The 24025-nt window shown below is 49.2% G+C and overlaps 1 protein-coding gene across 3 annotated transcripts in view; it reads right to left on the reverse strand.

The window, feature by feature from the left end:
- Positions 1-23364, reverse strand: part of C2CD2 (C2 calcium dependent domain containing 2) — a 72104-nt gene extending 48740 nt beyond the window's left edge. For 2 of the 3 annotated variants that reach the window (XM_030915544.1, XM_030915543.1), the window contains exons 1-2: positions 22728-23364; positions 11092-11190 (exon numbers count right to left, since the gene is read on the reverse strand). In XM_030915544.1, the coding sequence (XP_030771404.1) occupies positions 11092-11190; positions 22728-23006 (378 nt within the window). In that variant the 5' untranslated portion in view covers positions 23007-23364. The remainder of the gene's footprint in view (positions 1-11091; positions 11191-22727) is intronic. The other variant, XM_010383197.2, reaches the window with a different exon arrangement.
- Between the last annotated feature and the right edge of the window lie 661 nt (positions 23365-24025).

A 24025-nucleotide genomic window follows, 5' to 3' on the forward strand; every position in this document is an offset into this window, starting at 1 on the left:
CAAGCCAGCCCTCGCTGGAGCCTGCTCACAGGGGCTGCGGGCAGGAGCACGCTTCCACACCTGGTCTGAGCAGATACCCTGCAAGGCAGGCACCCAGGAGAATTCCCTCAGGAAAATGCCACAGCCCTGCAGGGCTTGCCGCCTGTGATAAATATGTGTTTGGTCTTTGCTCCTGATGCCTGGCACAAAGCTCTTAAAACCCTTGGAATCTCCCGAGAGATGAGAGAGTCTTTTGAGAAAAGTGCCTTTTTTTTTTTTTATTTTTTTTTTTAGACGGAGTCTTGCTCGCTCGCCAGGCTGGAGTGCAGTGGCACAATCTCGGCTCACTGCAACCTCTGCTTCCCAGATTCAAGCAATTCCCCTGCCTCAGCCTCCCAAGTAGCTGGGACTACAGGCGCCTGTCACCACGCCCAGCTAATTTTTTGTATTTTAGTAGAGATGGGGTTTCACCATGTTGGCCAGGATGGTCTTGATCACCTGACCTCGTGATCCACCTGCCTCAGTCTCCCAAAGTGCTGGGATTACAGGTGTGAGCCACCACGCCTGGCCAAGTGTCTTTTATATGCTAAGAAGAGGGCTGTTGGGGGGACCCTAGATAGCATCAGGATGGGGGCTGGTCACTTGAGAAACTTTGAGCCCCACCTCCAGCATCCCACCACCTCATCTCCGGCATCCCAGCACCCCACCTCCAGAATCCCAGCACTCCACCTCCAGCACCCCACCACACCACCTCCAGCACCGCACCCCACCACCCCATCTCCAGCACCCCACCACCCACCTCCAGCATTCCACCTCCCCACCTCCAGCATTCCACCTCCCCACCTCCAGCACCCCACCACCCCACCTCCAGGGAGGGCAGAGGGGCTAGAGACTGCGTTCAATCACCTATGGCCGATGATGTAATCACGCCTAGGGAATGAAGCCTCCATAAAAACCCTGAAAGGACAGGTTCGGGGAGCTTCCAAGGTGGTGAACACATCAAGGTGCCGGACGGGTGGTTCGCCCAGGCAGGGCATGAAGCTGCTGGAGTCCCTGCCCTCCCTCTCCACCCACCTAAGCATCCCTTCGACGTGGCCAATCCTGAGTCATATCCTTCCTAATAAACTAGTAATAGTAAGAAAACTGTTTTCCTGAGTTACGTGCTGTGAGCCGCTCTAGTAAGACATGTGAACCTCAGGGGGTAGGTTGGGGAAATCTCCGATCTACAGACAGTCAGAAGAACGGAGGCAACCTAGAGCTTTTGCCTGGTGTCTGAAGTGGGGGCAGTCTTGTGGGACCCGGCCCTGGGCCTGTGGGATCTGTGTGAAGTCTCAGTAATGTCAGAATGGAGTTGAAGTGTAGGACACCCGGTTGGCACCAGAGTTGAAGAACTGATAGTTGGTGTGAGAAAAACCCGCACACATTTGGTGTCCAAAGTGTTGTGACCGCTCCTCGTCGCAGCCGCGGCTGGGCCGGGTGTGGACTCCACACTTCTCCATCGTTGGTCCTGCGGGATGACCCAAGTTGCTTCAAGCTCTGGAAGACCTCACTCTGTGTAGACTATGCAGAGAGGGTTTAGCAGATGAACCAGATATTTGCAAAGGTGATGACTTGGACACACAGAGGTCTTCAGGGGTGGCAAGAGGGAGTCCAAGAAAAGGGTATCATGGGGCATCATGTAGGCAGGGCAGCTGGTTCCACTGGGAGAACGACCCACAGGGAGACTCCAGATGGAACGCAAGTCAGGCGTTTGTCAACGGAGGAGGTGGGGAGTTCAGGCCAGCCAGTCCTCAGCCTTATCCCACCGATCAGAGATGGCATTATATAACAGACAGGCTGGGTTCCGGCGGCCTTGTCCCTGTCTTGGCTCAAATGCCAACCACATGTCCCTTGTCAAGGCTGAGTAAAAAGATGAGGAAGATGCAACCTGACACCACGCCATGAGCTTTGAAAGGGAGGGGCAATGCCCTGGAATGATAACTCCCTATTTCTTTTCTATCTCTTATTTGTCACAGGTCCTCAAGTTCTGTTAGTTGTTTTTCCTTCTCAAGAATTATGCCCAGCTGAGGGAACACGAGGCGGTGCTGACACGGAATTCAGTGCAAATTTGGAGACCACGGGGGTGTGTGGCTCAGATACCAGAGAAGAACACCATTGTGAACCCGGTGCCCTACACGGCAGTTCTAGAGCTGAACTCACAGAACAGTATTAACAAAAAGAGGCCTTGCTGTCTTATCATTTTCATTTAACGCATGAACTAAGCAGTGTCTCACCCTGGACATTTTACAAGAAATTAAGCTGGCTGGATGCCTTTGCAAAAACAGTGCCCTAAAAATGTGTCATGTTTGGCCAAGATGCTCGTCCAAGAATGGAAAAGGCCATGTACAGAATTCAAGCACCCGAGGGTGTTCTACTCCTGATTGACCCTTCCCAGGAGCCCGGGCAGATCCCAACAGGACTTCCTCCTTGTGGTGTGCACAGGATCCAGGCTGGCAAGAGCGACCGGGCTCCTCCTCCCACACTCACAGTCCTGTGAAAGGGGAGGGGAGGGGAGGGGACCCGTCTACCCAACCGGTGGGCTCACTCCACCTCAAAGGACAGCACGAGCCACAGCCAGGACAAGGCAGTGGCAAGGGCTCCTTTCCTCATTTGGCCACAAAAACATAAAAGTCAAGAGCTATGCGGAACATTGTTGCAAAAGAAAACAAGAGTCGGCTGTGTGCTTTTTCTGTGGCAGGAAAAAGCTTCCAAGAACACGGTCAACAGCAGCCCCATCCCAGCAGGCGGCAGCAGGAGGTCGATAGTTAAATAATAATAATCATCAAAGTTGGGACATTTTTATTTTTACCTTTTTAATGAGCATGAACTATTTCTGTAATTGTATCAAAACAAATGCAATTTAATCATCCACTTTCACCGGGTGAGGTGGCTCACACCTATAATCTCAGCACTTTGGGAGGCAGAAGACAATGGATTACTTGAGCCCAGGGGTTCAAGACCAACCTGGGCTACAAAGTGAGACACCATCTCTACAGAAAAAACAAAAAACTAGCCAGGCATGGTGGTGCGTGTCTGTAGTCCCAGCTACTCGGGAGGCTGAGGCAGGAGGACTGTTGAGCCCAGGAGGTCAAGGCTGCAGTGAGCAGTGTCTGTGCCAGTACACTCCAGCCTAGGTGACAGAGTGAAACTCTGTCTCAAAAAATAAAAAGTAGTCCACTTCCTAAGGTTGCTTTTCTGACAATATGTATTAAGATCCTTAAAAATGCACATACTCTTTCTCAAGTACCTCTACTCTTCTACGTCTAGGAACAGTGAAGAAATAAACACATGAGCTAAAATAACAATAGAGGTAGGCGAAAATATTGAGCCCAGCACAGACTTGGCACTGCTCCATGTGCTGTACCTACAGTAACTCACTCCATCCTCACAGCCTGTCTAGGGGGTGGATAGTATCCTCTACCTTTACAGGTAAGAAGCCGAGCCACACAAGGAAGTGAAAGAACAGAGCAAGGCACCCTGCTCCTAACCAGGACAACACAGCTGCTGCTTCACATCCTTGATTCGTGTTTTGTTTTGTTTTGTGTTTGTTTTTTTTGAGATGAAGTCTCACTCTGTTGCCCAGGCTGGAGTGCAATGGCACGATCTCGGCTCACTGCAACCTCCGCCTCCCAGGTTCAAGCAATTCTCCTGCCTCAGTCTCCTGAGTATCTGGGATTACAGGCGTGCACCACCACGCCCAGCTAATTTTTGTATTTTTAGTAGAGACGGGGTTTCACCATATTGGCGAGGCTGGTCTCAAACTCCTGACCTCGTGATCCACCTGCCTTGGCCTCCCAAAGTGCTGGGATTACAGGTATGACCCAACATGCCCGGCTAGCCTTGACTCTTATGCGTTCATTCATTAGAATTTTTGAGGAATTTTAGTGACATGGGGGAAAGAATATAAATGGAATATAGTGTAAATTGTAGCAAAAAATAAATGCAGAAGAAAAAGACTGGCAATGCACACCAACACAGGAACAGAGCTAATCACCAGTTCACGCAACTACCATGTGTTTTTATTAAATATTCTTCTGTGTTTTTCAAGTTTTCATCAATGAACTTGTATTGATTTTATGATGATAGCAGAATTCCTATGTTTGAGACAGAACGGACCCATGACAGCCTGAGGTCTGAACTTGCCAGAGCCTGTAAGTATCTGCAAACTGCAGCATGCCCGTCTGTGCTTGCTGAAGCCTGACCTCCACAGCTAGAAAAGTCCTGACACCGAGGCTGGGCGCAGTAGCTCACACCTGTAATCCCAGCACTTTGGGAGGCCGAGGCGGGCAGATCATGTGGATCAGCCTGGCCAACATGGTGAAACCCCATCTCTACTAAAAACACAAAAATTCGCCGGGTGTGGTGGTGCGCACCTGTAATCCCAGCTACTCAGAAGGCTGAGGCAGGAAAATCGCTTGAACCCGGGAGGCGGAGGTTGCAGTAAGTCGAGGTTGCGCCACTGCACTTCAGCCTGGGTGACAGAGCAAGACAGCAAGACTCTGTCTCAAAAAAAAAAAAAAAAAAAGTCCTGACTCCTTGAATGGGGTTGGGAAAGCTGGCTACCCACATGCAGAAGAATGAAATTAGACCCTTATCTCACAATATACAAAAATCAACTCAAAATGCATGAAGAACTTAAATGTGAGACCAGAAACTATAAAACTACTAGAAAAAACACAGAAGGAAAGCTTTAAGACATTGGATTGGGCAATGATTTTTTTTTTTTTTTAGGTATGATCCCCAAAACACAGGCAACAAAAACAAAAACAGATAAATGGGATTGCATCAAACTAAAAACTCTGCACGGCCAAGGAACCATCAACGGAGTGAAGAGACAGTCTACGGAATGGAATCACATATTTCCAAAGCGTATGTTTGATAAGGGGTTAATATCCAAAATAAATAAACAACTCAAATAGCTCAACAGCAAGAAAACAAATAACCCAATTAAAAAATAGGCAAAGGACCTGAATAGATGTTTCTCAAAAGGAGACATACAGATGGCCAACAGGTCTCTGAAAAAGTGCTCAACATCACTAATCATCAGGGAAAGGCAAATCAAAGCCACACAGAGATATCACGTCAAACCTGTGAGAATAGCTATTAGCAAAAATATGAGCGATAACAAGTGCTGGTAAGGACATGGAGAAAAGGGAACCCTTGTGTGCTGTTGGTGACACTGTAAATTATTACGGCCATTACAGAAAACAATATGGAAGCGCCTTTAAAAACTAAACAGAGAACTACCATATGATCCAGCAATTCCACTACTGGGTATACTACTGACCCTTGAACAACATGGGTTTCAACTGCACAGGTCCACTGATACGTGGATTTTCTCCCACTTCTGCCACCCCTGCTACAGCATGACCAACCCCTCCTCTCCCTCCTCCTCAGCCTACTGAACATGAAGACGATGAGGATGAAGACCTTTATGATGATTCACTTCCACTTAATGAATGGTAAATAGATTTTTTCTTCCATATGATTTTCTTTTCTTTTTTCTTTTTTTTGAGATGGCATCTCGCTCTGTTACCCAGGCTAGAGTGCAGCAGCGTGATTTCAGTTCACTGCAACCTCTTCCTCCCGGGTTCAAGCAATTCTCTGCCTCAGCCTCCTGAGTAGCTGGGATTACAGGCACCTGCCACTACGCCCGGCTAATTTTTTTGTATTTTTAGTAGAGACAGGGTTTCACCATCACCAAGTTGGCCAGGCTGGTCTTGAACTCGTGACCTCATGATCCACCCGCCTCAGCCCCAAAGTGCTGGGATTACAGGTGCAAGCCACCGTGCCCGGCCCACATGATTTTCTTAATAACATTTTTCTGTAGCTTACTTCATTGTAAGAATAGAGTAATACAGATAACATACAAAATACATGTCAATTGACGTTATCAGTAAGGCTTCTGGTCAACAGTAGGCTATTAGTTAAGTTTCTGTGGAATCAAATGTTATATGTGGATTTTTTTTTTTTTTTTTTTTTTTGAGATGGAGTCTTGCTCTGTCACCCAGGCTGGAGTGCAGTGGCGCGATCTCAGCTCACTGCAAGCTCCACCTCCTGGGTTCACGCCATTCTCCTGCCTCAGCCTCCCGAGTAGCTGGGACTACAGGCGCCCGCCACCTCGCCCGGCTAGGTTTTTTTTGTTGTTTTTTTTTTTTTTTGTATTTTTAGTAGAGACGGGGTTTCACCGTGTTAGCCAGGATAGTCTCGATCTCCTGACCTTGTGATCCACCTGTCTCGGCCTCCCAAAGTGCTGGGATTACAGGCTTTAGCCACCGCGCCCGGCCTATATGTGGATTTCTGATGGCACAAGGGGTCAGCCAAGAGATGGAATCAACCTGAGTGTCCACCAACAGATGAATGGATAAAGAAAGTGTGGCAGATGTACACAACGGAATATTAGCCTTAACAAGGAAGAAAATCCTGTCATTTGCAACAACATGGATAAACCTGGAGGACCTTATGTTAAGTGAAATAAGTCAGGCACAGAAAGACAAATTCCACGTGATCTCACTTATAAGTAGAATCTTAAAAAGTTAAACGCAAAGAAACCAAGAGTAGAATGGTGGTTACCAGGAGCTTAGGGAGGTGGGGACACTGGGGAGGTATTGGTTAAAGGATACCAAATTTCAGTTAGAAGGAATAAGGTCAAGAGATCTATTGGATACCATGGTGACTAAAGCTAATAACAATACATTATATACCTGAAAATTGCTAAAAGAGTAGATTTTAAATTTCTAAGCACACAAAATGGTAAGTATATGACATCATCCACAAGTTAGATTTAGCCACTCCACATGTATATATATATATATATATATCAAAACATCAAGATGTATACCACAAGTATGTACAATTTTTGTCAATTAAAAAATAAATTTTGAAAAGAAAATAAAGTCATTGACCCCTGACAAGGACTGACAAATCATAGCTCAGGTAGAGGAAGGGTACACAAATTAAACAAAGCTTGCTATGTGAAATAATGAAACCTTAAGAAATCTCTATACCCTTCCATATCTTTTATTATTGTGGTAAAATACACATAACATAAAATTGACCATTTTAGCCATTTTCGAGTGCACAGTTCAGTGGCATTGAGTCCATTCACTTTGTTGCATCAACCATCATCACCATCCACTTCCAGAAGCTGCACCTTCCCAAACTGAAACTCTGTCCTCACTAAGCACTAAGTCCCCACTTTCCTCCCCCAAGCACCTGGCACGCACCATTCCACTTTCTGTCTCTCTGAGTCAGGCTACTCTAGGGACCGCTAAGAAGTGGGCTCATACAGCATCTGTCCCTTCACATCTGGCTTATTTCACTGAGCATAATGTCCTCAAGGTTCATCCATGTTATAGCCTATATCAGAATGTCCTTTCTTTCTTTTTTTTTTTTCTTTTGTGAGATGGAGTCTCGCTTTGTCACCCAAGCTGGAGTGTAGTGGCATAATCTCAGCTCACTGCAACCTCCGCCTCCCGGGTTCAAGCGATGCTCCTGCCTCAGCCTCCTAAGTAGCTGGGATTACAGGCGCACACCAACACGCCCAGCTAACTTTTTGTGTATTTTTAGTAGAGATGGGGTTTCATTATGTTGGCCAGGCTGGTCTCGAACTCCTGACCTCGTGATCTGCCCACCTCGGCCTCAAAGTGCTGGGATTACAGGCTTGAGCCACGGTGGCCGGCCTAGAATGCCCTTCCTTTCTATGGCTGAACTCTATTCCATTTCCTTATCCATTCGCCTATCAGTGAGCCCTTGGGTGGCTTCCACATTTCAACCGTTATGAAAAATGTTACTATGGTCATGGCTGTACAAATACAATGCTGTTTGTAACTTTTAATTTACATGTACTATTTTTGTCATGTCCATTTCTGGAATTGTATTTATTAAAGGGATTACAATTGAATCACCTACTGTCTCAGGCCACTTCTCTGGCAATATGAAGTTTTTTTAAAGATAGAGTCTTGCTATTTCCACAGCTCCACTTCCTCCACTCTCTGTCCAACAGTCCACTCCTCTCTTAACTGGGAAAGCACCAGAAAACACCATACAGAAACCACCCAGCCACAAAGGGATTCAGTCCCTATCTGCCACAAATAGAGAGGGTGCTCACCGTCCGGGAAGGCACTTCCAAAGCAGCGGGCTCCAGGAGGGCAGGCCCACAGCTCTCTGTGCCTCAGCTCCCCAGGTGTAAAATGGGCACTGGACCACCTGCCGCAGGGCCCACCAAGCTCTCCAGACTGTGCCAGGCTCAGCATCCTGCACTGCTGCCATGGGCTCCCTCCTGCAACCCCAGTATTTTCCAGTAACTTCCTCACATTCATTGCAAGGATTATGTAACAGTGTGGCTCCAGTGCTGACGAGGGTATGCGGGAAGGAGAGCTCTCCTATGCTGCTGGGGCAAAGAAAACCGGAACAGCACTTTGGTGACTAACTCAGGAATACTTGGCCAAGCTGAAGTGTGCACACCAGCGACCCGCCAGGCTCATGCCTTCTCTTGCGATCCTCCGGTGCTTGTCTGAGGAGTTGGGAGGCAATGAACAGACACAATCGCTGCAGCACTGTCTGTGCGGACTGAGCATCCCGAATCCAATAATCTCAAATCTGAAATGCTCCAAAATCTGAAACTTTTTGAGTGCTGATGTGACGCTCAAAGGAAATGCTCACTGGAGTATTTTGGATTCGGGATGCCTGACTAGTAAAAAATAATGCAAATATTCAAAAATCCAAAAAAAGATCTGATACCCAAAATACTCCTGACCCCAAGAATTTCAGATAAGGGATACTCAAGCCGTACTTTCGAAAAAGAGAAAACAATTTAATTACCCAGTAATAGGAGATGGGTAAGTGAGCTCGGGTTCATCTGGAATCCTGAATTATAGCTGAAGCAAAATGAACTACAAAGAAAAGAACTACAAAAACTAACCTGGAGAAGCCTCAAAATCACAGTGATCTACACAGAGAAAGCTTGTTGCAAAAGTGCACATAAAAAATGATAAAAATGTTAAACACACAAATACCCCAGCTGTCACAGGGATACGTGAGAGGTGGGGTGGAGGGGCCGGCAACACTCTCCTCCACCTGGGGCCACACAGGCGTCCCCTCCTTGCTGTCTGCTAAATGGTACCCACACACCTAACTTGATAATAAAATGCAGACAGAGGCCGGGCGCGGTGGCTCAAGCCTGTAATCCCAGCACTTCGGGAGGCCGAGACAGGTGGATCACGAGGTCAGGAGATCGAGACCATCCTGGCGAACACGGTGAAACCCCGTCTCTACTAAAAAATACAAAAAACTAGCCGGGCGAGGTGGCGGGCGCCTGTGGTCAAAGCTACTTGGGAGGCTGAGGCAGGAGAATGGCATAAACCCGGGAGGCAGAGCTTGCAGTGAGCTGAGATCCGGCCACTGCACTCCAGCCTGGGTGATAGAGCGAGACTCTGTCTCAAAAAAAAAAAAAAAAAAAAAAAAAAAACAAAAAACGCAGACAGAGCCATAAACATCATACAGCAACACAGGTAACATATAAACACAGGCTGAAAATGAAGAAAGAGCAGACCAACTTTAGAAGAACAGTCATCAGTGTAGGTAGGAAGAGGAGGAAGAGAAGACGGAACTTCATTATAGATGATGCTTTCAAAAACAGATTCTTTATATACACATACGGGAAATATACATGTGAGTTATGGGGAAGGGGAGAAGCACTGATTCCTTCTTTTCCCTCCTAAAGTAAGACCATACCCTCATGTCTAACTGCCACTCTAGACTGTAAATTACAAATCAGTGCATTCAGCAGCCAACAAGAACATTCACTGTATTTCTCCACATGGAGCTGGTCTTTGGATTTGCTAGTTATGCTGAACATAACTGGCAAATAAACCGTTTTTATTAATGGGGAAAATTCAGAGCCCAAGAGTAAGAAACATAATAATAATAATCACAACAACAACAATAATATAATGAGTACAAGGGTAAGACTTGTATTAAAGAGAAAATTTCAGCTGGTCATGGAGAATCACATCTATAATCCCAGCACTTGCTCCCAAAGGCTGAGGTGGGAGGATCACTTGAAACTAACAGTTCAGAACCAGCCTAGGTAACACAGCAAGACCCCATCTCTGCAAAAAAAGAAATAAAAAAAATTAGCCAGGCACGGTGACACGCGCCTGTAGTCCCAGCTACTCAGGAGGCTGAGGCAAGAGGATCATTTGGGCCCAGAAGTTTAAGGGTGCAGTAAGCTGATGCCCCTGCACTCCAACCTGGGCAATAGAGCGAGATCCCATCCCTAAAACAATACAAAACAAAACCAAAAAAGACAGAGAGAAAATGTCTTAGGACTTATTTCAGAAGCTTTTATACTTTATGGTATCTGATGAGTCTAGTAAGTTGAGTATATAAACTGTTAGCAACAGGAAAATGAATTCTACATAACATCTACATAGTTCATATATATGTAAACATATGTATATAAATCTAGATATATCATAATATATAAAGTCTACAACAGGATGTACATATTTGAGCAACAGATATCAGATGCCCTGAGATACGATTCACCTGTTGAAGCTGTACAAATCAATGGTTTTTAATATATTCACAGAGTTCTACAACTAACACCACCATCAATTCTAGGACATTTCATCACCCCAACATGAACCCTTCAGCCCATCGGCAGTCACTCTCCATTTTCCCCCAAGAGTCCCTCACCCAGGCCCTGGCAACATGAACCTCCTTTGTGTCTCTGCAGGTTTATCTACTCTGGATAGTTCATATAAATGGAATCACACAATATGAGGCTTTTTGCGTCCAGCTTTTTCCACTTGACACCTAATTTTCAGGGTTCATCCGCACTGGAGCGAGTGTCAGAATCTCGCTCCTTTTCAAGGCGGAATAACGTCCCGTTATGTGGACGGATCACACTTTCTTCATCTACCCATCAGTTGATGGGCCAGATGGTTGTTCTGATGTTTTTTCCTACTGTAAGGGTTCTGCATTTTCGCTGATTCTAAACAAAGCAAACTGCCCGTCCCCGGCATCAAGTTAACTTCCTCCTGCAGGGAAAGGGGCTGCCAGGCTCACCTTCTCCTCGGCCGACCTGAGCACACTGGAGACCTCCTGCACTGCCAGCTCCAGGGGCTGCTGCCGCGGGTCCTCCTCAAAGGACAGGAAAGGCGGGCCCTGGAACAGAGGGGCGGCATGAGGAGGGGCATGCACAGGAGGTGCTGCATCTTTTAAATTACATATCTGTTTAAAATTCTGAAAAATTAAGAAAATGTACTAACACGTCTTTCTGTTAACCCTGTGCTTCTAAATAGCAGCAACGGCTAAATATCAGTAGGTTTGCACATCCAAGGAGCAGCTGCTGACGGCTTGTGCTCAGTGGGCAGGATTCAGTTATAGGAGAAGGCTGGGAAAGGGCAGGAACCCAGAGCGAGGCTGAAGATGCTGCAGGAAGCCTGTGAAGGGTGTTCGGGATCTTTCTGCTGACAGCATAAGGAAAGAAACAGCCTCTTGGAGCAGGGCCGCTTCGTGCACATTAGAGGATCTGTGGGTCTGGCGGTCACCTTGGCCGGCACAGTGGGCTCCGGCTGTGTCCTCCCTGATTGCTAGGGCCAGTCCTCTACTCTGGTCTAGGAGAGGCACCTCTCCCTGTTGCGTGTGGTTGCTGTGGCACGGTTACTTAGGGTGTCCCCCATTCTCCTCTCCTACCCCCCAGGGCTGGTCTCTGCCTGGGATCTGAGAGGGTGGCCAAGATTCCTTGGCTGGAAATGAGCCCACCTGGTGGCTGCCCACCGAGTAGACTCCTTGGCCCCTACTTCACAGCCCTCTGGAGCCACCTGGCCCCAAGGTGCACCTTTGCCCATGGCTCTGCATGTTGCCCCAGCATCCTTTCAGGAAACTCGTCAGCTCATGTCTGTTCTGGTTCTTCCAATTGAAAATCTCCAAGCAAGACCAGGCATGGTGGCTCACACCCGTAATCCCAGTACTTTGGGAGGCCAAGGCAGGCAGATCACTCAAGGCCAGCAGTTCAAGACCAGCCTGACTACACGGCAAAACCCTGTCTCTACCAAAAATACAAAAATTAACTGGGTGTGGTGGCACACATGGGTAAACTCAGCTACTCAGGAAGCTGAGGCACAAGAATCACTCGCACCCAGGAGGTGAAGGTTGTATTTAGCTGATCACACTCCAGCCTGGGCGACAGAGCAAGGCCCTGTCTCAAAGAGAAAAAAATTAAATCTCCAAACAAGAGATGCACAATTAAATAAACAGGACCACAAGGCAACAAGACCAATGTTTTATAACAAAGAAACCAGGGTTTATGTGGCCAGCCAAGTCTTGCCCTTTCAAAACTAAGCTCTCGGAAGGCCAAATGTGTATGCCAACAACACAACCCCACATTGAAACTCTCCTTGAACTCTGTTCCTGACGTGGTGTAGAAAGCACATCAGGTTTAAGTAAGCTCCGACTGGGTGGTTAAAAAACACGCAGCCCCACAGGCTCCCATTGTATCTCATCTCCACCGCAGTGAGCTAGGTCCAGCTACGAGGCATGACCGAGGGTGGGAGACGGGAAGTGGTGTAAAACCGTGCCATGGCGATTCCAGCAAGCATGGTGCAAGTGAGCAAGCAATGAGGTTATGCTGTGGCTATTTCTTAAGAATTCCCAATGACCCGAGTAAACCTAAAAGCGACAGAACATTTTGATTTATACACTTCTAACCTCACCCTGTTCTTGCACTATCTACCTCATCCCCAAAAAATCAGCAAAGAATTAAATGCACTGCTCAAGAGGGATGAAATCACAGTTTCGGGGCTGCTCTGCTGGCATTCTCTGTGGTGGGAGCTTGTTTGGGTGGGACCTGCTGGCCAGGGCCACGCTGTGAGCTTGGTGGTGAGACAGTTCTGTGCACCAGGCTCTCTGGCCTGAGAGAACAGAACCCAGCACAGAGAACAGTGCCAGGCAGAGAACCATGAGCAGGCAACATGCCAGCAGCTGGGAGGATGCAGTGGAGAAACAATGTACCTTCTGTAGTAGTCTAAAGATACGACGTTGCCCTATACCAGCCTAGGTGCAGACTCATGCTCCCCCGGGGCAGCAGATGCAGTGTTTACCCTCTTCCCTTGCTACCTTCTGAATTCAAACCTTGAAAAGAGTTTGCAGCCTGGCATGGTGGCTCACGCCTGTAATCCCAGCACTTTGGGAGGCCGAGGCGGGCGGATCACAAGGTCAGGAGATCGAGACCATCCTGGCTAACATGGTGAAACCCCATCTCTACTAAAAATACAAAAAAAAATTAGCCAGGCTTGGTGGCAGGCGCCTGTAATCCCAGCTACTCGGAAGGCTGAGGCAGGAGAATGGCATGAACCCGGGAGGCGGAGCTTGCAATGAGCCGAGATCACACCACTGCACTCCAGCCTGGGCAACAGAGCGAGACTCCATCTCAAAAGAAAAAAAAAAAAAAAGAGTTTGCCAGGAAACTTAAGGTCAAGGGGTGGTCTCACAAAGAAAATGAGTTATTAAGAGAGATTGCTTTTCCTTTTCTGATCTGCCGAGTCCTTGAGTTTCAGGAGCAGGGTGTGCCTGCCTGCCACACACAACCACAAATTCAGGTATCTCTGCATCTCTGCTGCTGTGTCAATGCTGAGAGAACCCTCATTCCAGACCCCATTCCACTTAGACTAAAGGAAGACTTTGTGTCCACATGGAAAAAGAAACACACAAGAATTGCCAGGAAAACACTGAAAAAGGAAGACAAGGGTAACTAGCTCCACCAAATATTAAAACAGACTATAGAAACCCCATAATTAAAACTGTGTGGCTGTGGTGCACCAACAAACACATGCACTACAAATGAACAATATAACCACCCTGAAGGGGATGGGAAAAATACAGATATAACCTAAGAAGCTTGGAAAACTACATCTTGACTGCACATAAATGCTGTAATCCAGTAAATGTGTTTCATAGGTTGGGAACTCAGAAACTACTTTATGCATATACTAGAACTGAACATATAAGTAGAAAGTAAATAAGACAGCATATGTCCAATGTCTTACTCTTGGAGAAGCGAGTTAAGAATAAGAAAGGGAAAAAACTAAAATGAACTCTGTTGGACTAGAACCCAAGGTACAGGATACAATCATGATTTTTAAGATAAACGCAGAGAGAAATACACAGAAATATAGACACGTGCACACATGTTGGTATACACATATATGTTTGCTATTGCTGAACACTGAAGCACTGAAGGGGAGCAATGAGAACCAAGCGGTAATGAACACACCCAGTGCCTAGGTCTTGGTTTCTAAACACTTCTCCAATAAAAGGAATCAGGGCTGCGTGAAGAAGTGGTTGAATCCAGGGCCTGTGGGGAGCCAAAAACAAACATTTTGTGGAAACATGAAGGAAATGGAAAAAAAAAAAAAAAGTGGGCTTGATGGAAGAACACAAGAGGCTCCTCTCAAAGGAGCACCCCGATGGCCCAAAGGAGAACAACTTAAGCAACTGATTTGGTTTGGCTCTGTTTGTAATCCCCACGTGTCAAGGGAGGGCCCTGTAATCCCCATCTGTAGAGGGAGGGAGGTGACTGGATCATGGGGCGGTCTCTCCCATGCTGTCCTCATGATAGTGAGTTCTCATAAGATCTGATGCGTTCATAAGTGTTTGGAAGTTCCTCCTTCCTTCTTCCCTCTCCTGCCACCTTGTGAAGAAGATGCCTGCTTCCCCTACCACCATGATTGTAGGTTTCCTGAGGCTTCCCCAGCCATGTGGAACTGTGAGTCATTAAATGTCTTTTCTTTATCAGTTACCCACTCTCAGGGAAGTCCAAAGCAGTGTGAAAACAAACTGATACAACAATATAATAAATAGTGATAGTGTGGGATTATAACCCACAGAATAAAATAAACACCCATTGAGTCCATATTGAGCTAAACAATCAGATAAATATCTCACTGGAGGAGAAATGATAGATCTCTCCTGCAGTAGAGTTCCAAATAATAAAGAGAGCAAGGAAGAGGAAACAAAGTCACCATCAAGCGAACTGCACCTGCGTCATCACTGCACACAAGATATACCAATGGTTGCGAAATCAGTGAGGAAAAGTTTGAGGAGCGACAGGATCTGCACAGGCTCCAAGTATGTCCCCACACTACCTGTTAACTACAGCAGGAAAGATATAAGGAGGTGACATGATGTGGATTTGTATCCCTGCCCAAATCTCATCTTGAATTGTAATCTCCAGTGTTGCCAGAGGGGCCTGGTGGGAGGTGACCGGATCATGGTGGGGGGAGTTCTCATGAATGGTTTAGCACCATCCCCACGTGGTACTGTACATTGAGTGAGTTCTCATGAGATCTGGTTGTTTAAAAGTGTGTAGCACCTCCTGCCTCTTTCTCTCCCTCCTGCTCCGGGTCATAGAAGATAAGCCTGCTCCCCTTCACCTTCCACTATGATTGTAAGTTTCCTGAGGCCTCCCCAGAAACAGAATGCCATGATTCCTGGACAGCAGAACCATCAGTCAATTAAACCTCTTTTCTTATAAACTACCAGTCTCAGGCATTTCTTTCTGGCAATGCAAGAATGGACTAATACAGGAGGAGACATAAAATACAAGAGGATGACCCCAGCACAACTCACCTTAACCAAGGCACCAAGCTCAGCTTCCACTGCAACAAGATACACTGACGTCACAAGCCCCAGACACAGTGCACACCACTTCTGTGGTTTGTATAACCTCACTCCAACCATATGAAAATGCCAGGCAAATGGAAAGACAGTCAGCAAAATAATAATCAATAGTCTTCAGTTATCAAGGTCATAAAAAACAAAGGAAGACTGAGAAACCCTGACAGACTGCAGGTGATGAAGAAGTCACAACTCAACACCACAGGTACCCTTAATGGGAACCTAGAATGATACAAGGAGACAGGTGGAAAACTGGTGAAATTCAAAGAAGGCCTTCGCTTTAGTCATTAGGCGTTGTGACAATGTTACTCTTTCTTTCTTTCTTTCTCTTTCTTTCTTTCTTTCTTTCTCTCTCTCTCTCTTTCTTTCTTTCCTTCCTTCTTTCCTTCCTTCCTTCCTTTCTTCCTCCTCTCTCTCTCTCTCTCTCTTTCTCTCTCTCTCTCTTTTGTGAGACGGAGTTTCACTCTTGTTGCCCAGGCTGGAGTACAATGGCACAATCTTGGCTCACTGCAATCTCTGCCTCCCGGGTTCAAGCGATTCTCCTGCCTCAGCCTCCCGAGTACCTGGGATTACAGGCACATGCCACCGCACCCAGCTAATTTTGTATTTTTAGTAGAGATGGGGTTTCTCCATGTTGGTCAGGCTGGTCTTGAACTCTTGACCTAAGGTGATCCGCCCGCCTCAGTCTCCCAAAGTGCTGGGATTACAGGCGTGAGCCACCGCGCCTGGCCTAAATTTCTTGAATTATTACATTACATTAATCTCATTGTGTTACGAATCATAGTAACATGGCACCAATGTTAATTTCTTGGTTCTGATCATTGAGCTGTGGTTATGCAAGGCTGAGCGAGGAATATATGGAAGCTGAATTATTTTCAAGTTTTCTGTGAAAACAGTTCAAAATAAAAAGTTTAAAAAATAAGACTTTAAAGAGAGCAGCCTACCTTTATTGTCTCACTATGTACCAGGCATTTTGCTAAATGCCTCACACAGATCTGATCTTACCGCTAGGAGAGTGGATTTTGTTTTCTGGATTGAACCCAAAGTTTTCCCTCCTGTAGATGATGCACAGAGACTCTCCCAGGATCGCACAGCTGGGAAGGCAGAGCTGGAGCATCAAGCAAACCCACACCCAGCTCCAGAGTTTCCCCACAGGCTCTTCCACGAGCTGAAGAAGTGCCTTCTCTCCTCAGCAACCTACCAGGGGCCCGCGGGAATGGAAGTTAGCGTTGGGGGAATTTTAGTTGATGTGAACACTACACCCACACTTTCCTGAATTCCTGTCTTGTTGGGAGAATGGGTGAGTGCAAAGAACAAACTGAACTGGCGCCTATTCCTGGGTTTTGCATTGATGACTTGCAAAGTCATCAGAGCCTCCTTTAATGTTGATGCTTTAGAAGTGAAAAACAAAGCACATTAAACAGCTTGTTTTGCCCAGGCCTGGCCGGCTCCCAAGACAGAAGGCCTGAGTCCAGATGGAGGAATGGGCATCACCACTGTTTCTCCTCCTCCAGAGGCCCATCATTCACCCCACTGAGACCACAGCCTGCCGCGAGCCGGCTTTGTGCTGGGCACTGGGACTGGCTCTGCCTGGACGGCCCCTGGCTCTGCCCCAGCTCACAATGCCGGGAGCTGACCAGGGCATAAGTGACTCCAGGGGGTTGGGAGGAGGGCAGGGTGGGGAGCATCCTGGCTGAAGGGGAGGATCAGGGACCTCTGAGCCAAGACCCAAAAGATTTAGAGAAGTTAAAAAAGCAGGAAAAAAAGATAAGAATTCCAAACAAAAGGAATGACCTGTGGGAAGGCCCCATACAGGAAAGGTCCCTGGACACTGGAGCAACAGAAGGGGTCACGGTGGAGAGTGCAGGGTTCACAGCACCAAAAAGGCCCAAGTTCCTTCTACTGGAGGAGGGAAGGACAGCTCCATGGCCCTTCCCCACAGTGGCTGCCACAGTTCTACCAACTGGCTTCCTACACCACAGTCACTGTCATTGGTCAAGGAGTTTGGACTTTGTGAGCACAACTGGAAGGTCATTATATAATGCAAAGACTCTGAAGTCTGGTGGCCACTTTGTTTACTTTGTAAATGCAGAAACTTCTATTCAAGTCAGTGCTATTAATAACATGTTCCAAGTCCACACAGCATCTTTCTTTCTTTTTTTTTTTTTTTTCCAAAGACCACAAATTGTTTGATAGTTACAGTCTTGATCATCTGCATTTGGAACATTCCTTTAAAGAAACCCTGGGCTGAAGGACTAAAGAAACAAACAGCACTGGGGATCCTCCTCGTCCGGGGCCTCATCCCACTCAGGTGGGCCGTTACTAGACAAGCCCAGAGCGCAGGCCACAGAACACAGGCCTCACTTCGGGACGGGCGCTGCCCACACGTGGTCCAGACAGCATCAGCCTTGGGAGGAGTGCTACGCAGCCCACGGGCAGGGGCCATCGGCGGCAAGCACGCTGGATCCCAGAGTCAAGGAGACTGTGGGACAGCAGTCCCGGAGACTCCCAAGGGGGTGTTGAGGGTATATCTGATGATCATGAACCACTTCGTAAATACTGATGTAATCACAGGGGAGCAAAAGGAAAATCTCAACTGGTGCTTTTGGATACCATAATATCAGTTCTCAGTCTAAGGAGCCTGACCTGAGACTGAGCCAGTTCTGGGATCTTCTGTTCTCTATGACCAAAGAGTGATCACATCGATGGGAATTAGGTGTCTGCAACACCACACCAAGTGGAGAGGCAAGAGTCAAAGCTCAAACAACTGCTTTTAGGTGGTGCTGGATGAAAGAGGAACTCTATTTACCCTGTTGGTGGGAGTGTAAATTAGTTCAACCATTGTGGAAGACAGTGTGGCAATTCCTCAAGGCTCTAGAACTAGAAATACCATTTGACCCAGCAATCCCATTACTGGGTATATACTCAAAGGACTATAAATCATGCTACTATAAAGACACATGCACATGGATGTTTACTGCAGCATTATTCACAATAGCAAAGACTTGGAACCAACCCAAATACCTATCAACAATAGACTGGATTAAGAAAATGTGGCACATATATACCATGGAATACTATGCAGCCATAAAAAAGGATGAGTTCATGTCCTTTGCAGGGACATGGATGTAGCTGGAAACCAGCATTCTCAGCAAACTATCACAAGGACAGAAAACCAAACACCATATGTTCTCACTCATAGGTGGGAGTTGAACAACGAGAACACATGGACACAGGGCGGGGAACATCATACACCAGGGCCTGTCGGGGGGTGGGGGACTGGCGGAGGAATAGCATTCAGACAAATACCTAATGTAAACGATGAGTTGATGGGTGCAGCAAACCAACATGGCACATGTATACCTATGTAACAAACCTGCACGTTGCACACATGTACCCTAGAACTTAAAGTATAACAATAAAAAAAAAGAAAGAGGCCGGGCGCGGTGGCTCAAGCCTGTAATCCCAGCACTTTGGGAGGCCAAGACGGGCAGATCACGAGGTCAGGAGATGGAGACCATCCTGGCTAATACGGTGAAACCCCGTCTCTACTAAAAAAATACAAAAAACTAGCGGGGCGAGGTGGTGGGCGCCTGTAGTCCCAGCTACTCCGGAGGCTGAGGCAGGAGAATGGCGTGAACCCGGGAGGCGGAGCTTGCAGTGAGCTGAGATCTGGCCACTGCACTCCAGCCTGGGCGGCAGAGCGAGACTCCGTCTCAAAAAAAAAAAAAAAAAAAAAAAAATTAAATTAAATTAAATTAAATTAAAAAAAAAGAAAGAGTAACTTTGATGGATGGCAGGTGTGTTCTAGCAGCTTCTCACCAGTGATTCTCAACCATGGGACACCCTCACAGTGTGCTCCCCAAGCCTACTGAGGCGGATGTAGGGGGCAGGCATGTGTGTCACTAAGCTCTCTGGGCAGGACTCCTGTGATCTCTGCATACCTGGCGTCCACCTGGCCAGCCGGCAGATCAGCAATGGTTTCCTCTGAGGTCAGTGCAAATCACTGTCACATAAAATGTAGAACCCTTTCTGGAGTGAGGGTGGGAATCCAAGGTCCCCTGCGATATGGGGAGTCTGCACTGCTGCAGTGGTCATCAGAGAGCACGAGGACTCCTCCAGTGCTGCCCAGTCCTTGGATTCTGGGAGGTGCGAGCCCCACTGTTTGGGATAACACATCAACAACTCGACTCTCTGAGCCATTCTCGCTGGCTCTCATTTAAAGGAAACATTTAGGTCTCCAAGTTGAAACTGCTTCCCACAAGGGAACAGGCTGCAGCCACTGATGGGCAGACCTCAGCAAATTCCTCCAGCTCATGGGCCTCAGTCTCCTCTTCTGGAGAAGAAAGGGGCTTGGCTAGAAGAGTTTAGGGTTTCTTTCCATCTTAAAATACAAAGGTGGGGTAAAACTTGGAATAGGAGGAGTTAGTGTCTCCGTTGTATAAAAAACTCCACTTTTCAGACAGAATGCTGGATGTGATTAAGTTATTACCAGGTCTTCTCAATCCCTAAGTGACAGGCCAAGAACTGGTCTCCTCCCTGGGTAGGACAGAGTGACATCAGGACAAGGCAGAGGCAGGAGGGGGAGCACTAAGCTGTGGCTCTCCGGGCGAGAGCGGGCTCGGAGTGTCAGCCCTAATCCGGGATTAGTGGGAATTGAGGTGGGGGAGGGCAGCGAGAAACTCCTGCCAGAGTCAGGGCAGCCACGAATGGACATAGCAGCCCCTGCTCTCCCACACGGCCATCACTGTCACAACAGAGATGGCCCAGGATGCTCGGATGTGTGTGACAATCACCAGACTCAGGGCAGCCAGGAATGCAAACACCACCACCTGCTCACCCACAATGCCATCACTGACACAGCAGCGATGGCTCAGGATGCGGGGAGGGTGTGTGACCATCACTCATAGGGAGCCCAGTCACCCAGATCCTATCTGCCTGCAAAACGTTCCATTTGAATGGAAATGACATGACATTCCCAGGCATCAGGGCTGTGTTCCCCCACCCCAGTCCCCAGGAAAGTAAGCAATACCAAAGACTGGCATCACAGAACTAATGGACTATGTCCATGCAAATATGGCAGAGATGGTCCTGGGTTGCTTTGAGCATGAATCCAGGACACTGTTGCCTCTTCCAAACAGGAAGTCAGGAGAGACAGGGGTCTGAGACTGCAGTGTGTGGCCAACAGCAGAGAGAGAACAGAAAAGGTGCAAACAAGCTGAGACCCTCTCTCCTCTCCCTGAATGCAAACCCTCCCTGATCCCACACAAAGACTCAGGTAAAAAGTTTTTATTCAAAACTTTCAAATATTTCCTTCAGTGTTCTCAGATTGACTTGACCAGCCCAAGACAGATGCCAGGGCAGGGACATCCTCTTCTCTGCCTCTCCACACTTCAGGCAGATGGGAATATGGAAGGATCATATCCAAGGGGATCATATTTTCTGAAGCCAACCCATACATGTCAGGAAACAAACCATCCCAAATATACAGAAGGTAGGGTCACTGCCTCTGGGCCTGAAACTCCAGAGTTAGAAGCGGAACTCACAGGTCATTCACCCAACACTCGCCTGCCTCCTACAAAGGGCACGGATGAGACTGGTGCCCAATCGCGCCACCAGCCTGGAGGGGACTCAGCCTCAGAAGCCTTGATACCAGGTCAATCAGGGGTCAGTGACGGCAGCTTCCCGGGGAAACACCTGCATTTGCTCCTGGATGTGAGACCAACAGGAGTGGAGGGCTCCCACAAGAGACCACTGGTTTCCCTGAGAAACTCTTCAGCTCTGGACAGCTGAGGCACAGATTCTGGGCACCAGGACAAAAGTCAGTCGACTGACCCTGAAGCTTTTTCTCCTCCAAAAACTACAGTCATTTATGTTCTTTTTCAAGAGTTCAGAACAAGGTCTCTTGATTTGCTGGATGTCTGCTAACTGATAGTCAAAGCTTTTTTGTTTTTTAATTCCATGGCCATGTCTTCCAAGGCCATGGCGCAAGGACCAGGCACAGGGCCTGCCGTGGAATATTTTGAAGGTTGATGGGGCCGGACATTCAAAATTAGCAATTCTGCTATTTCCACAGCGAATGACCACTGAGCTTTACATGTAGGTGCAGGAAACTGTGGCCTGGAAGGGCGGAGCAGCGGCCAAGACTAGGGGCGCCTCCCCAAACTCACCCAGGCTCCAACTCCTCCTGTGAAATGCCTAAGAACAGTACATGCCAGGAACTTGTCATTAAACTAAGATGTCTTAAAAGCAAAAATAAGTCAAGGAGCAATCAGCGACTACAGAAACGCCCACAGGACTGTGAGGCAGCAGAGGTAAGACACGAGGCCCTTAGCTTGCAGGCCAGGGCAGCTGGGCTCACATGCCAGCTCTGCCACCCACGAGCTGTGTGGCACTGGGCAGGCTGCCTGCCGTCTCTGGGCCTCGGTTTCCTCATCTGTAAAACATTGATAACACCTATGTCCCAGGAGTTGTGAGGATTCAGAGATGGCAGACACACCGAAAGCCTCGGTAGGTTGTCTGCCCAGCGGCTGGCCCTCAGCAAACGGTCGCTGTTTTTATATGCCAAGGAATGCAAGTCTCTGGAGATAAATTCTTGGTGAAATTCAGCTCTATGAGAGGTGGAAGCACATTGGGGTCACAGCTATTCATGTATCATGTGCAAGCTCAGTGAGTGTCCGATCAGGCACAGGAATTCGCGCCGGGACTCCAGGCAGGGGAGGTACCGACTGGCGCGGATGAGCGCTACTGACAGTCCCTCCAACCGCCAGCCTGTCCCTCGGGGAGCCCAGGGCCCGGCGCACCTGCCGTTTGGAGAATAAAATGAATCACTTTGTCTTGTCTCCCAGTCAAGGGTCCTCGCTCCTCCGTCTCTCTCCTAACTCTCGAGGATGCTCTGCGCTGGGGGGAGGACTCAACACCTTCGCCTGGGTCAGGGGCTGCGGCGACGCCTCCAGGAAAGAGCTCGGCCCGGACAGACCGCCCCGGCATCGGCCGCCCCCCGGCCCGCAGTCCCGGAAACTCACCCCTTTCCTCTCGGCCTCCTCGTTCAGGGCGGTCACCCAGGCCGCCTGCCACTGGCTCCTCCAGCTGCCCAGCGTCAGGATCCAGGACAGGAGCGCGTCGGACCCCGGGCGCTGCCCCTCTCCATGCTCCACCGCCCGCCGCTGGGGCTGGGGTCGCGCTCTGGCCAGCGCCCACTGCGCCAGGTACAGGCCTACCGTGGCCAGCGCCGCGACGAAGAGCGACACTAGCGCGAGCCACTGCGCCTCCCCAAGCCACGAGCCCAGCCGGGCCATAGCCATGGCGCATCCCCGGCCCACCTCGCCCCAACTTCCCCGGCAGCCCCGGGCCGGAGCGGCGGACTCAGGACACGCGCTGGCGGCGGCCGCGGCGCGCGGGGGGCGTGGAGGGGGCGCGGCGGGGTCGGAGCCCGGCGAGGAGCGCGGCCCGGGGCCTCCGGGCGGGGCGAGCGGGGAGGAAATGCGCGGCGGCCGCGGCTGGGGCTGGGCGAAAGCCCCGCACACCTGCGGAACAGGGGCGCGAGCGGACCCCGCGGCCGGCGCTCCCGACTCGGCGTCAGGGAAGTTCCTGGGCCGCGGCCGGGCGCGCTTCCTCCTGCGCGCGCCGCCCCGGGCGTCCCGCCCGCGGCCCAGCAGTGGCCGGAGGAGGCTCGGGCCGCGGGGCGGGGCGGGGCGGGGGCGGTGCCCGAGGGAGGGGGCGCGGCTGGGCCTGCGGGGGCCGCCGTTCTCCCCCCTGCTACCAACGCGGCCCGCCCCCGCCCCCTTAAAGGCCCAGCCGCCGGGGCCCAGCCACGTGCGCGCGCCGCCGGCCCCTCCGGCGCCTGCCTGCGGGCCGCGAGGTGACCCGGGCCTCCGGATTCATCAGCCCGACCCTGGCGGCTGCTGTGCGGCTGCCTGGCTTGGCTCGTGTGCGCGCTTGCACAAGTGCGTGTGTGTGCACACGTATGAGTGTGCGGGTGCACAGCGCGCAGTCAGGGTGATCTCGAGGACTGCCATTTGCTCGCCAGCAAGACAGGCTCCAGGCTCTGTCCTCGGAAAGTCCCTGGAAATCCATGACAGCCCCTGGAGCCGTGGGCTGGGCCTGCCTTAGGCGGTGTGCTGCTCAGAGGCAAGGAGGGACTCAGTACCGGGCCCAGGCCCTGCCCTCTGTGTGGCTGTTACTCATTCAGTGTGTGTGGGGGCCGGGGGTGCATGTGGTGTGACGTGTGTGGTGCCTGTGCTGTGATGTGAGTGTGGTGCCTGTGGTGTGATGTGTTGTGAGTGTGTTGTGTGTGGTGCACAGGGTGGTGTATGTATGTGTG

Source organism: Rhinopithecus roxellana, chromosome 13, assembly GCF_007565055.1.
Source record: "Rhinopithecus roxellana isolate Shanxi Qingling chromosome 13, ASM756505v1, whole genome shotgun sequence".
Classification (NCBI taxonomy): Eukaryota; Metazoa; Chordata; class Mammalia; order Primates; family Cercopithecidae; genus Rhinopithecus; species Rhinopithecus roxellana.